Genomic DNA, 13469 nt, shown 5'->3' with positions numbered 1-13469 from the left:
TGAGGTTATTGATATTTCTCCCAACAATCTTGATTCCAGCTTGTGCTTCCTCCAATCCAGCATTTCACACAATGTAGTCTGCATATAACTTAAATAAGCAGGGTGACGACATACAGCCTTGATGTACTCCTTTCCCAATTTGTAACCAGTCCATTGTTCCATGTCTGGTTCTAACTATTGGTTCTTGACTTGCATACAGATTTCTCAGGAGGCAGGTAAGGTGGTCTGGTATTCCCATTTTTTAAGAATTTTCCACAGTTTATTGTTATCCACACAATGTAAGGAGATACTAACATTAGGCAGTGGTGTTACAGAGAAAAGGCATTCTGAGAACTCTAACCTTAGCAAGGATCCCTGCCAGTTTTGGTGTAGCAGCAGTAGAGTTGGGGTATCTTGATTATAACTGGTTGTGTTCGCTTAGGAAGATGGTGATAAGAGTATTCTGTACAGAAGCAAGCAATAAGAAACAAGACAGAATTCAAGGAACTTACAGATATAGCAGCTCTACAGTGGGAGTTGAGATAGCAAGAGACATACTGTTATCTCATGGTAGATAAGTGAAGATTCTGACACCTTATTTATTCACACATTAGGGAGTGCAAAAAAGGGAGCAAATTTTGGAGAGAAGATGAGTACAGTCTAGGCTGTTTAGGGGAAGTGACAGTGAAGTATTCAAGTGAAGATACTTTTTTGTTCAGTGACTTGGAAAAAAGGGATGAATGAATGTTAACTGCAGGCAGATTTGTGGACTTATTGGCAGGAAACTGAAGGAGTCTGTTTTGTTAGTAGACTAAGGTGAAATCATGACCCAAAGGAGAGATAAGGTGTCAAGGGCAGAGATCTGAAGAGAATAAACAGTTTTAAAAATCCAAAAGTTACCAGGTTTCATTTAAGGCCATTTGAAATTGAAGAGAATAAATGTATGGCATCATTAGTTTCATAGTTTATGATTTTCCTCCAGCCATGTGTAAAAGAGGTAAAGACATTGCTTTACATTGTGTAACTCACTGACAGCATGTTTACACCTGTTCAGCTGAGAGTGACTCAGTTTTATCTTTAGGGCATCTGAACATGTAATTATGTGATTAGTGTATAGACTGGTGGTAAACTGATTACCTTTTTTTCTTTTAATGACTACAAAAATGGATCCTTAGGGGAGAAAAAAGTCAGTCCCTGTTATGAGCTCTTCATAGCAAAACAATTTTGAATCTATTTTTAAGAAGCTTTGGTAATAAATCTATTGTATTTTGTTTCTCAGACTGTATCTAAATATGTAAAATATAGGTTCAGATTATTGATGTTAAAAATTTTGTGTCTATTTTTGCATAAATTGACTCAGTTATTTAAGAGTATCCTTTTTTGTTTTGGGGTCCATTCAGTGGTGGACTGTGGTGCTGGATCCAAATCTTGGGGCTATATTTATGAAAGGAGAAATCACTGGATAACAAGAAATGAAAATAAAGAAAACCCACATTTTGCATGAAAAATTCTTTGAGCAGAGAAAGAATATTTAAGTAGAGGAGCAATTGATAAGTCTTTTTGTCTCCTGATATTTATTAATTGATACTTTACTGCTTTAAAGTAATTTTCCTGTTACTTGAAAAGCATTTTTAAATGACTAAAATAGTATATGTTTATTCTTGATATAAATTGCTAACATCCAGTGGATCATTGAAAAAGCAAGAGAGTTCCAGAAAAACATCCTATTTCTGCTTTATTGACTATGCCAAAGCCTTTGACTGTGTGGGTCACAATAAACTGTGGAAAATTCTTCTTGAGATGGGAATACCAGACCACCTGACCTGCCTCTTGAGAAACCGACATGCAACAACAGACTGGTTCCAAATAAGAAAAGGAGTATGTCAAGGTTGTATATTGTCACCCTGCTTATTTAACTTCTATGCAGAGTACATCATGAGAACCGCTGGGCTGAAGGAAGCACAAGCTGGAATCAAGATCGCTGGGAGAAATACCAATAACCTCAGATATGCAGATGACACCACCCTTATGGCAGAAAGTGAAAAAGAACTAAAGAGCCTCTTGATGAAAGTGAAAGAAGAGAGTGAAAAAGTTGATTTAAAGCTCAACATTCAGAAAACTAAGATCCTGGCATCCGGTCCCATCACTTCATAGCAAATAGATGGGGAAACAGTGTCAGACTTTATTTTGGGGGGCTCCAAAATCACTGCAGATGGTGATTGCAGCCATGAAATTAAAAGACACTTACTCCTTGGAAGGAAAGTTATGACCAACCTAGATGGCATATTGAAAAGCAGAGACATTACTTTGCCAACAAAGGTCTGTCTAGTCAAGGCTATGGTTTTTCCAGTGGTCATGTATGGATGTGAGAGTTGGACTGTGAAGAAAGCTGAGCGCCGAAGAATAGATGCTTTTAAACTGTAGTGTTGGAGAAGGCTCTTGAGAGTCCCTTGGACTGCAAGGAGATGCAACCAGTCCATCCTAAAGGAGATCAGTCCTGGGTGTTCATTGGAAGGACTGATGCTAAAGCTGAAACTCCAGTACTTTGGCCACCTGATGCGAAGAGCTGACTCATTTGAAAAGACCCTGATGGCTGGGAAAGATTGAGAGCAGGAGGAGAAGCGGACGACAGAGGATGAAATGGTTGGATGGCATCACCGACTCAATGGACATGGGTTTGGGTGGACTCCGGTAGTTGGTTATGGACAGGGAGGCCTGGCGTGCTACGGTTCATGGGGTCACAAAGAATCGGACACACCTGAGCGACTGAATTGAACTCATTCTTTATATATGTGTGTGTGTATATATATGTGTATATGTGTGTGTATATATATATGTTTAAATAGAGTTAAAAACGAGTACTGTTTCAGACCTCTCCCCTCTACTCCAGAATTAACGGCAACTAAGTTCAATGTTTACTCTGCTGGTCTTTTCTGTCTAGTTAATATATAAGGCTTTTTTATTTAATTAAATTTTTGGAATAAGCAAATCATTCAAAAGAAAAAGAAGGCAGATGTTTACAATGAAAAACTTTACTGCCCACCTTTGGCTCCCTCTCATTCTTATCTGTTCATTCTTCTTAGTTTATTAGATGCCCTTCCAGGCTTTCCTTAGGCATTTTTACATACAAGGTAGCATCTTATGAATAGAAACCCTTTGCGTGTCCATTAAACTAAAGATCTCGATGGTCTTTTCATATCATTAGTGTAGAATAGTCTCCTCCTCTCCCCTTTATGGCTCATAGTATTTCATGGTCTCTTGAATATGGTATAGTATAATTTTGATTTGCATTTTATGTATTATGAATGAGGTTAAGTATCTTTTCTTAAGCTTTAGAGCTGTTTCATTTTCCTTTAATGTGAGTCACCTATCCTTTACCCATTTTCTTAATGAGTATTATTGATCATTTTTCCCCAAACTCCTAATATATGGGGCATATTTGCTAAGGGTTGTTTTTTTTTTTAATATGAGTCACAAACACTTTTTTGTAATGTGGAATTTGACTTTGTGATGGCTTTTACTGTGTGTATATGATGTGAAAGTTTTCTATTTTTTCTTAGATGTTTTTGAGTCATAATTAGAAATGCTTTCCTTACTGCAAAGTTTTAAAGAAATTTTTATCCCTTACTCTTATCTAATAATCTTTTTGACATTTAAAACTTATGTCCATTTGGAGTACTTCCCCACGTGACTTTTTTCCCCCAAAATTTATTGAGTCATCTTTTCTTTACTGGTTTGTGGTACCACCTTAATTTTGTCTTTTGCGGGTCTGTTACTGAATAATAAATCTTTCTGCCTTTCTATTCATGAGCCAGTATCACAGTTGTATTATTATCTACTATGTATATAACACATACCAGAATATTAATTATTGAGGCTTCATAAAGTATTTTAATACCTAATAATAAGCACCTCTCATTTCCTTTTTTCCTTCCAAGTTTTCTTGGGTGTTTTCACGTTTAAGTCCTTATATTCATATTGGAAAGATAATCTGTCTAGCTCCCCAACTTCCACCTACCCACACACCCCCTGAAATAGAAAAGATTTATACTGAAATCTTCTTAATTTTTTAAATTAGGAAAAATTAACATCTTTTTGATCATAAACTTTCAAATTAAATACTCATATCAGTAGATAATGGTTTTCTTTTTTCCCTTCTTGTAGTGGTATCACCATTTTCTTTTAGCATTGGTGATACTACAGAACTGGAACCTTATTTACATGGAGGCATAGCTATTCAAGTTAAGACTTCTAAAACATTCTGCTTTGTAAGTATTTTTTTTTCTTAAATATATTTCTTTACGGAAGAATGGCAAGAGAGAAAAAAAAAACAATAAAATTACTCGTTGAAGGGATTTTGTTTTTTAATCTGTACCCACTTTGAGGAAAATGAAATCAATGGAAATAAACCGACATTAACAAAAAAAATTCAGGGAGTTGATCATACTTCTTATAATTACTTCCTAAGACAGAAGATGTAACTAATATGTATTTGAAAAGTTTAACAAGCATTGATTCAGTATATATTTTGTTTTATTATTCAGTTACATTTTTAAAGCAGAAGAAATATTTCTTTTATTTATCATATTTGTTATTCCAGGTTTTTAGATTTTAATTTTTTGGGGTTTCACGAAGGTGTATGTTAGATATGTTAAATAATTCCTATAAACTGAGATTGAAAGGAAATGTATGTATCTGTTTAAAGAGAATGTAGAGACTACTTTTATCAAGGAATTAAGGAGCCTCTTGCTGAGAGGCTAACTTCTTAAATCCTTAGGCCACTTCTCATTATAAGTAGTCTAATATATCTCTTTTTTCTTGAAAGTTCTCAAGGTGTTGACTTGACTAACTTCTTTTCCAGAACAATTATTAACTGAAGTCCTCTGCAAGGTTTTGTTCAGCCCAGAGTTAGAGCAAAACAACAGATTAAAATACTGCATCTTGTCAAATCTGCCCCAGCATTGCTTCCTCTTCCTATTGTCCCTAGTTTTTAATTATGCTTCAACTTATGCCTCAATAAATTTAAGATTGGGTTTGGTGGGGTTTTTTTCAGAGGGGGTGGTTTATTGTCTTGTTTGTTGAGTTTTTTGGCCTTCGTGTGTTCTTTGCTCCACACAAAAAATTTTAACTGGGTAATATTCAAGTCTTGTCAGATATAACAAGTCTTGAAACTTGGTATCAGAAAACATAATGTAGCTCTTCGATTAAGATAATAGATTTTTCCGAGTGCACACACACATGTTTAAGTTTTCCAAATTTATTATGTGGAGTAGGTTGTCCAGTTGCATTTAACATTAAAAATATAAAGTGAGGTAGTAAGAAACTGAGTAACCAGGGAATGATAGCTACTTTACATTTCAGTTAAAACGTATTAGCCCAACCTTACTTATATCAGACCTCTTAGAAGGAGCCGTTGCTTTTAGTGTTCTGTGTCATTTATCAAGTAGTCACTTGCTTGCTCTGAAGTAATAGTGGATTTTTTTCTATTGTTTGTTTTGTTTTTTTTCTATTAGGAATCATTAGAGATGCAACTAAAACATCCAAAGTACCTTATTGTGGATTTTAGCAAACCTGAGGTAAACAAACACTGTAGATTTGAGAGACGCAGTGCAGTGGGGGATGGGAATGATAAGCAATTATAAATTTAAAACAGACCAACTATATGTATATATAAATATATATAGTGCAACTATATATATATATAGTGCAACTGTGTGTGTATATATATATATATAGTGCAACTATATAGAGAGAGCCACTATATATATATTTATAGTGTGTGTGTGTGTGTGTGTGTGTATATATACACATACACTTTTCTGTCAGATCATTAGCTTCTTTAAAAATAAAGGTTGTATTCATGTATCAGGCTGACTCCTAGATTAAAAATAGGATTTTATATAATGGAAAATGTTTGAATAATAAGGAAAAGGTTTTCTTTTATGATATGCCAGGTTTGATAGTTAAAAGGTGGTTTCATTAATTATGCAAAAATCTTATTAAGAGATTTTCTGAATCATGTAGAGTTTTATATAATATTTCTTCCCTAAAAATCTTGGAAGCATTTATTTTGCTTTTTGAAATCACTGGATCAGTTTTATATTGGTGAATGTATTTGTGATAAGTAAAGAATTATAATAACAGTTTCCAAATTTATAAATAATTGATAAGGAAAGAAAAAGGAATTCTCATACCAACATTTTGTTTCCTTTGTTTAGCTGATACTACTTTGTTTCATTGGATAACCTAATGAAAACTAGTCATACAGCCTGGGATTAAAACTTGGATCTGTTACTTAACTATAGATTGAAGTCAAGTCCTTTAACTTCTCAAGCCTCAGCTTCCTCATCTGTTAAATAAAGATAATAGTAATAAGCTAATTCGTCTATTAAGTTAAATAATGTCTTAAAAGTGTTAGCACAGTGCCTGACACATATTATACACTCAATAAATACTGACCAATTTTTAATGTTCTCAATAGGCACCTTTAGAGATTCACTTAGCCATGCTTGCCTTGGACCAGTTTCAGGAGAACTATAGTCGCAAGCCAAATATTGGGTAATGTTCTTTCTTTGAAACAACCTTTTTTCTTATTGTAATACTACTAGATACACCAAATTGTGTAAACACTTCTGACCTAGCCTGTTTTTCTCCTAGAAGTGGAAAGATCAATTTATAAAAATGGAGTTATACTAAATAAAATTTTTCCTATTTTGAAGTCTTCAAAAGCTACAACTTAAAAAAATCTGAGAACTATTGAATTATAAATCCATTATATAATTTTTACCTTCTACATATTGTTATAAAAAGTTTTTGCTTTGTACATTTAAAACTAAATTCTTACTTATAAACTGTTCTTAAATGAGCCTGATTTTGAAGGAATGGATTTATAAACCAGCTGTCTTTAAAGTCAGTAAATACTTCGTGTTACATGGTTGGCAAAAGTCCAGTTTTTTAACATATTTCTTAAATTTCAATTAGCTATTGAGAAAATTGACATTGAGGTACTTTATTTTGAATTCTAGGTGCCAACAAGATTCAGAAGAACTGTTGAAACTAGCAACATCTATAAGTGAAACCTTGGAAGAGAAGGTGAATATTCAGTTTGGGTGTCAAAAATTGTATAACATAGAAATTTTCTATATATTAATGTTCTCTTAGCCTTCAAATTCCAGTTTTGCTATTTATTGACTCTTTGACAGTAGGCAAGTTACTTGACATTAAATTCAACTTGAGTTTTTCAAACCTTTGCCTCTTTTAATTAGATCGTTTTCTTATTGATTGAGTTCTTTATATATAGAAATCAGTTTTTTATCAGATACACATTTTATAGGTATTCTCTTCCAGTCGGTGGGTTGTCTTTTCATGTTATTACAATGTCTTTCAAGGAACAGAAGTTTTTAATATTGATAAAGTTTAATTCATCAGTTTTTTCTTTTTTACGGTTTGTGCCTTTGTTAAGCCAAAATCACAAAGCTTTTCTCCTTTATTTTCTTCTAGAAGATTGATTGTGTTGTGAGTTTGTGTTTATAGACCTTGCACAGTGTACATCATTATACATTTTGAACTCATTGTGTACAGTTTTGTAAATTTATGAATTCATCTTTTTCTACCTTGTCAGGCATAGAACTAAGTTAATTTTTTGTATCAGAATATCCAGTAATTCTAGACTGTTTATTGAAAAGACAGTTTTTTCTTCATTGTTTTTTTGGCTTCTTTGTCAGAAATTCATTGACCACATATGTGCACGGCTCTTTCTGAATTCAGTATTGTCTTCCATTGGTTGTTTCTGTCTTTCTACTAGTACCATCCTTTCTTGACTACTGTAGCTTTTAAATAAGACTTGAAATCACATGTGCTCTCTGGTGCATTTCTCAGAAAGAAAGTGAAAGTGTTAGTCACTCTGTCATGTCCAACTCTTTGCAACCCCATGGAATGTAGCCTGTCTGATTTCTCTGTCCGTGGATTCTCCAGGCAAGAATAATGGAGTGGGTAGCCATTCCCTTCTCCAGGGGATCTTCCCGACTCAGGGATTGAACCCAGGTCTCCTGCATCTGCAGATCTGAACCACCAGGGAAGCATTTCTCAGAAGGAGTTTAGAATTAACAGTATTCCCCTCTAAATACACAAATACTGTTATTTCATGTAGAATTTCAAGAGATTAATTGATCCCTACTTGAATCTTAAATTAAGATTACAGTTACTGATATTGAAAGAATAAGAAGAGAAAAGAGAAGCCAGAGCTCATGAAGAGATCTTTGTGACAAATAAGAAATTGTGCTAAAATAATAGCTCTAAAATCCAGATCTCCATTTTTTCCTTAAAAATACTAATAAATTATATTTTGAAAAACATCATCTTTAAGTATGATAATGAGAACTTTGTGATGAGTGGCCCTTAGATTAGTACGTAAAAGTGCCATTACTCTTTTGATTTTTTTTCTAAACTGCCTTTTCTTTTAAGATTTTTTTTTTTTTAGAGTTCTGTTTATTTATTTTTTGACTGTGCTGGGTCGTCTTTGCTGCGTGGGTTTTTCTCTAGTTACACCACATGGGGGCTACTCTGTAGTTGCAGTATGCAGGCTTCTCATCTTGGTAGCTTCCCTTGTTGCAGAATGCGGACTATCGAGGGTACACAGGCTTTAGCAGCTGCAACACGTGGGCTCAGTAGTTGCAGCTCCCAGGCTCTAGAGTACAGGCTCAACAGTTGTGATACACCAGCTTAGTTGCTTCTGTAAACTGCCTTTTCTAACAATACACTGCCTCATTTTGTTACTGTTTTACTTTTTATGTACCACTTAACGTAAAATGATAGCTCCTTATCCCTTCTTATCCTTGGACCATTTTATTTTTATTTATCTGGTTCAAGGTTTTACCATGTTTTTCATTAAAATGTGTCTTTAAAAATTCTGGCTAATTAACATCACAGAACTGTTCTCTAACAAGAACTATAAATGGTTGATAATCTAGTTAATTCTAAGTTGTTCCCTAGTGTAACGTGGAGAGTCAAAAAACAAAAATGCATGGGTACTGGTCAAGAAAAATACTGTTTAAGTTAACTGACATGCAGTTGGATCTTTTGTTATGAGATTGGGACTTTTTTTAGGATTTAAAAACTATTCTGGAAATTGAGTAGCTCTTTTAAAAGTTAAACTACAAATATTCTCACATCAAGTCATTGCAGTTTTGCATATACCATAAGAATACTATTAAAATTACTGTCTCTTGTGGCTTGTGTTTCAGCCTGAAGTAAATTATGACATCGTGCGTTGGCTTTCTTGGACTGCCCAAGGCTTTTTACCCCCACTTGCTGCAGCAGTAGGAGGCGTTGCCAGCCAAGAAGTACTGAAAGCTGTAACAGGAAAGTTTTCTCCTTTGTGCCAGTGGGTTAGTTCTCTATTTTAATATTTTTTATACTTAAGGCTGAATTCGTTACCCATATAAACACATTCTAAGTTACAACATAGTATTGATCAATATAAAAGCAAAAATATATTTTCATGCATGAATTGGGTGTGATGTGCGACCACAATTTAATTCTATAATAGAAACTGACAAGATCATTTGTTGAAGATATTGGTATTTAACACAGAGTTGCATTCTAGGATGTATTTCTCTCGTTTGTGAGAGTAAGGGGGTGAATTTTCCCTCCTTTTATTTGATTTCCACTACTGTTCGCTTAGCAGTCATGCACTTTCAGGACTCTTAAATTGTCCCATGGAGTTACATTGGCATCATGAATCTTCAGATTCCCTAGCATCTAAGTATAAACTTCTAAAGGTAGAAAGCATAGCAATGATAAAAGTTTGAGAACTGTATAGCGTAAAAGCATCACAGGATGAAAAACCCTTGGTTTCTGTTATCAGAAAGAATAATTGGCAAGAGTGTATCAAAGGACACTTTTCAGGCCCTTTATTTTTTGAAAAACTTTGAACATATTGTTTTTAAAAGTTTCAAATAGTTTTAATAATTAAAATTTGTAAATTTATAATTTAAATTTGACAAATGCTATTCAGTCAGTTTAGTTCAGTCTCTCAGTCGTGTCCGATTCTTTGTGACCGCATGAATCGCAGCACGCCAGGCCTCCCTGTCCATCACCAACTCCCAGAGTTCACTCAGACTCACGTCCATCGAGTCAGTGATGCCATCCAGCCATTTCATCCTCTGTCGTCCCCTTCTCCTCCTGCCCCCAATCCCTCCCAGCATCAGAGTCTTTTCCAGTGAGTTAACTCTTCACATGAGGTGGCCAAAGTACTGGAGTTTCAGCTTTAGCGTCAGTCCTTCCAAAGAAATCCCAGGGCTGATCTCCTTCAGAATGGACTGGTTGGATCTCCTTGCAGTCCAAGGGACTCTCAAGAGTCTTCTCCAACACCACAGTTCAAAAGCATCAATTCTTCGGTGCTCAGCCTTCTTCACAGTCCAACTCTCACAACCATACATGACCACAGGAAAAACCATAGCCTTGACTAGACGAACCTTTGTTGGCAAAGTAATGTTTCTGCTTTTCAATATGCTATCTAGCTTGGTCATAACTTTCCTTCCAAGGAGTAAGCGTCTTTTAATTTCATGGCTGCAGTCACCATCTGTAGTGATTTTGGAGCCCAGAAAAATAAAGTCTGACACTGTTTCCCCATCTATTTCCCATGAAGTGATGGGACCGGATGCCATGATCTTCGTTTTCTGAATGTTGAGCTTTAAGCCAACTTTTTCACTCTCCACTTTCACTTTCATCAAGAGGCTTTTTAGTTCCTCTTCACTTTCTGCCATAAGGGTGGTGTCATCTGTTAGCAGCATAAGAAATGTAAATTGTGTTTTTAACATAGAGTCTATCTTTAAATAAATAATCATTTATTCGTGTTCATAATCACGTTCAAATTAAGCCATCAGTTCAGTTCAGTTCAGTTGCTCAGTCATGTCCGACTCTTTGCAACCCCATGAATCACAGCATGCCAGGCCTTCCTGTCCATCAACAACTCCCGGAGTTTACTCAGACTCATGTCCGTCAAGTTGGTGATGCCATCCAGCCATCTCATCCTCTGTCGTCCCCTTCTCCTCCTGCCCCCAATCCCTCCAGAATCAGGGTCTTTTCCAGTGAGTCAACTCTTCGCATGAGGTGGCCAAAGCACTGGAGTTTGAGCTTCAGCATCAGTCCCTCCAATGAACACCCAGGACTGATCTCCTTTAGTATGGACTGGTTGGATCTCTTTGCAGTCCAAGGGACTCTCAAGAGTCTTCTCCAACACCACACTTCAAAAGCATCAATTCTTCAGCGCTCAGCTTTCTTCACATTCCAACTCTCACATCCATACATGACCACGGGAAAAAACATAGCCTTGACTAGACACACCTTTGTTGGTAATGTCTCTGCTTTTCAATATGCTATACAGGTTGGTCATAACTTCCCTTCCAGGGAGTAAGCGTCTTTTAATCTCATGGCTGCAGTCACCATCTGCAGTGTTTTTGGAGCCCCCAAAAATAAAGTCTGACACTGTTTCCACTGTTTCCCCATCTATTTCCCATGAAGTGATGGGACCAGATGCCATGATCTTCGTTTTCTGAATGCTGAGCTTTAAGCCAACTTTTTCACTCTCCTCTTTCACTTTCATCAAGAGGCTTTTTAGTTCCTCTTCACTTTCTGCCATAAGGGTGGTGTCATCTGCATATCTGAGGTTATTGATATTTCTCCCGGCAATCTTGATTCCAGCTCCTGCTTCTTCCAGCCCAGTGTTTCTCATGATGTACTCTGCACATAAGTTAAATAAGCAGGGTGACAATATACAGCTTTGACGTACTCCTTTTCTTATTTGGAACCAGTCTGTTGTTGCATGTCCAGTTCTAACTGTTGCTTCCTGACCTGCATATAGGTTTTTCAAGGCAGGTCAGGTGGTCTGGTATTCCCATCTCTTGAAGAATTTTCCACAGTTTATTGTGATCCACACAGTCAAAGGCTTTGGCATAGTCGATAAAGCAGAAATAGATGTTTTTCTGGAACTCTCTTGCTTTTTCCATGATTCAGCGCATGTTGTCAGTTTGATCTCTGGGTCCTCTGCCTTTTCTAAAACCAGCTTGAACATCTGGAATTTCACAGTTCATGTTATTGCTGAAGCCTGGCTTGGAAAATATTGAGCATTACTTTACTGGCCTGTGAGATGCGTGCAATTGTGCGGTAGTTTGAGCATTCTTTGGCATTGCCTTTCTTTGGGATTGGAATGAAAACTGACCTTTTCCTATCCTGTGGCCACTGCTGAGTTTTCCTGGCATATTGCTGGCATATTGAGTGCAGCACTTTCACAGCATCATCTTTTGCGATTTGAAATAGCTCAACTGGAATTCCATCTCCTCCACTAGCTTTGTTCGTAGTGATGCTTTCTAAGGCCCACTTGACTTCACATTCCAGGATGTCTGGCTCTAGGTCAGTGATCACGCCATCATGATTATCTGGGTTGTGAAGATCTTTTTTGTACAGTTCTTCTGTGTATTCTTGCCACCTCTTCTTAATATCTTTTGCTTCTGTTAGGTTCATACCATTTCTGTCCTTTATTGAGCCCATCTTTGCATGAAGTGTCCCTTGGTATCTCTAATTTTCTTGAAGAGATCTCTAGTCTTTCCCATTCTGTTGTTTCCCTCTATTTCTTTGCATTGATCACTGAGGAAGGGTTTTTTATCTCTTCTTGATATTCTTTGGAAATCTGCATTCAGATGCTTATATCTTTCCTATTCTCCTTTGCTTTTCGCTTCTCTTCTTTTCACAGCTATTAGTAAGGACTCCTCAGACAGCCATTTTGCTTATTTGCGTTTCTTTCCCATGGGGATGGTCTTGTTTCCTGTCTCTTGTACAGTGTCACAAACCTCAGTCCATAGTTCATCAGGCACTCTTGTCTATCAGATCTAGTCCCTTAAATCTATTTCTCACTTCCACTGTACAATAATAAGGGATTTGATTTAGGTCATACCTGAATGGTCTAATGGTTTTCCCCATTTTCTTCAATTTCAGTCTGAATTTGGCAATAAGGAGTTCATGATCTGAACCACAATCAGCTCCCGGTCTTGTTTTTGCTGACTGTATAGAGCTTCTCCATCTTTGGCTGCAAAGAATATAATCAGTCTGATTTCGGTGTTGAACATCTGGTCAAGTTTTTTTCATTAACTTAAACAAATTCTGTCTGATGTTATTTTAGATGCTGAGATTGTGACTCCATAGATTACTTCCTCATAGTATATGTAGTAATTATAAGTGACAAAGAATATACCCAAGTTTGAAAATAGTACAGGATAGGTAGTTTCCTATTTTAAGAAATCAAATTATTTATTCAAATGTAATTGAAATTGAATGATGCTTCCTAAGTTTATGTAATTATAGAAAATAGATTTGGAGGTGAAATTTCCTTTTAAGATTTAGATGTATCATCCGTAAGATGGCTAAAATGACCTGAATCAAATATTATCTTTTTATAATTCCTCCAGATTTAACCATACTAGAGAAGAGAATTA

General features: G+C 35.9%; 1 protein-coding gene across 1 annotated transcript in view; it reads left to right on the top strand.

The window, feature by feature from the left end:
• The window catches only part of UBA6 (ubiquitin like modifier activating enzyme 6), an 86907-nt gene that overhangs the window by 42153 nt on the left and 31285 nt on the right, over window positions 1–13469 (top strand). Inside the window, 5 exon segments of the mRNA NM_001083438.2 lie at window positions 4144–4247; window positions 5493–5555; window positions 6461–6537; window positions 7005–7071; window positions 9222–9365. Coding sequence (NP_001076907.1) covers window positions 4144–4247; window positions 5493–5555; window positions 6461–6537; window positions 7005–7071; window positions 9222–9365 — 455 coding nt within the window.

The sequence above is a fragment of the Bos taurus genome, chromosome 6 (assembly GCF_002263795.3).
Source record: "Bos taurus isolate L1 Dominette 01449 registration number 42190680 breed Hereford chromosome 6, ARS-UCD2.0, whole genome shotgun sequence".
NCBI classification, from domain to species: Eukaryota; Metazoa; Chordata; class Mammalia; order Artiodactyla; family Bovidae; genus Bos; species Bos taurus.
This window is presented reverse-complemented; position numbering and strand designations above follow the sequence as displayed.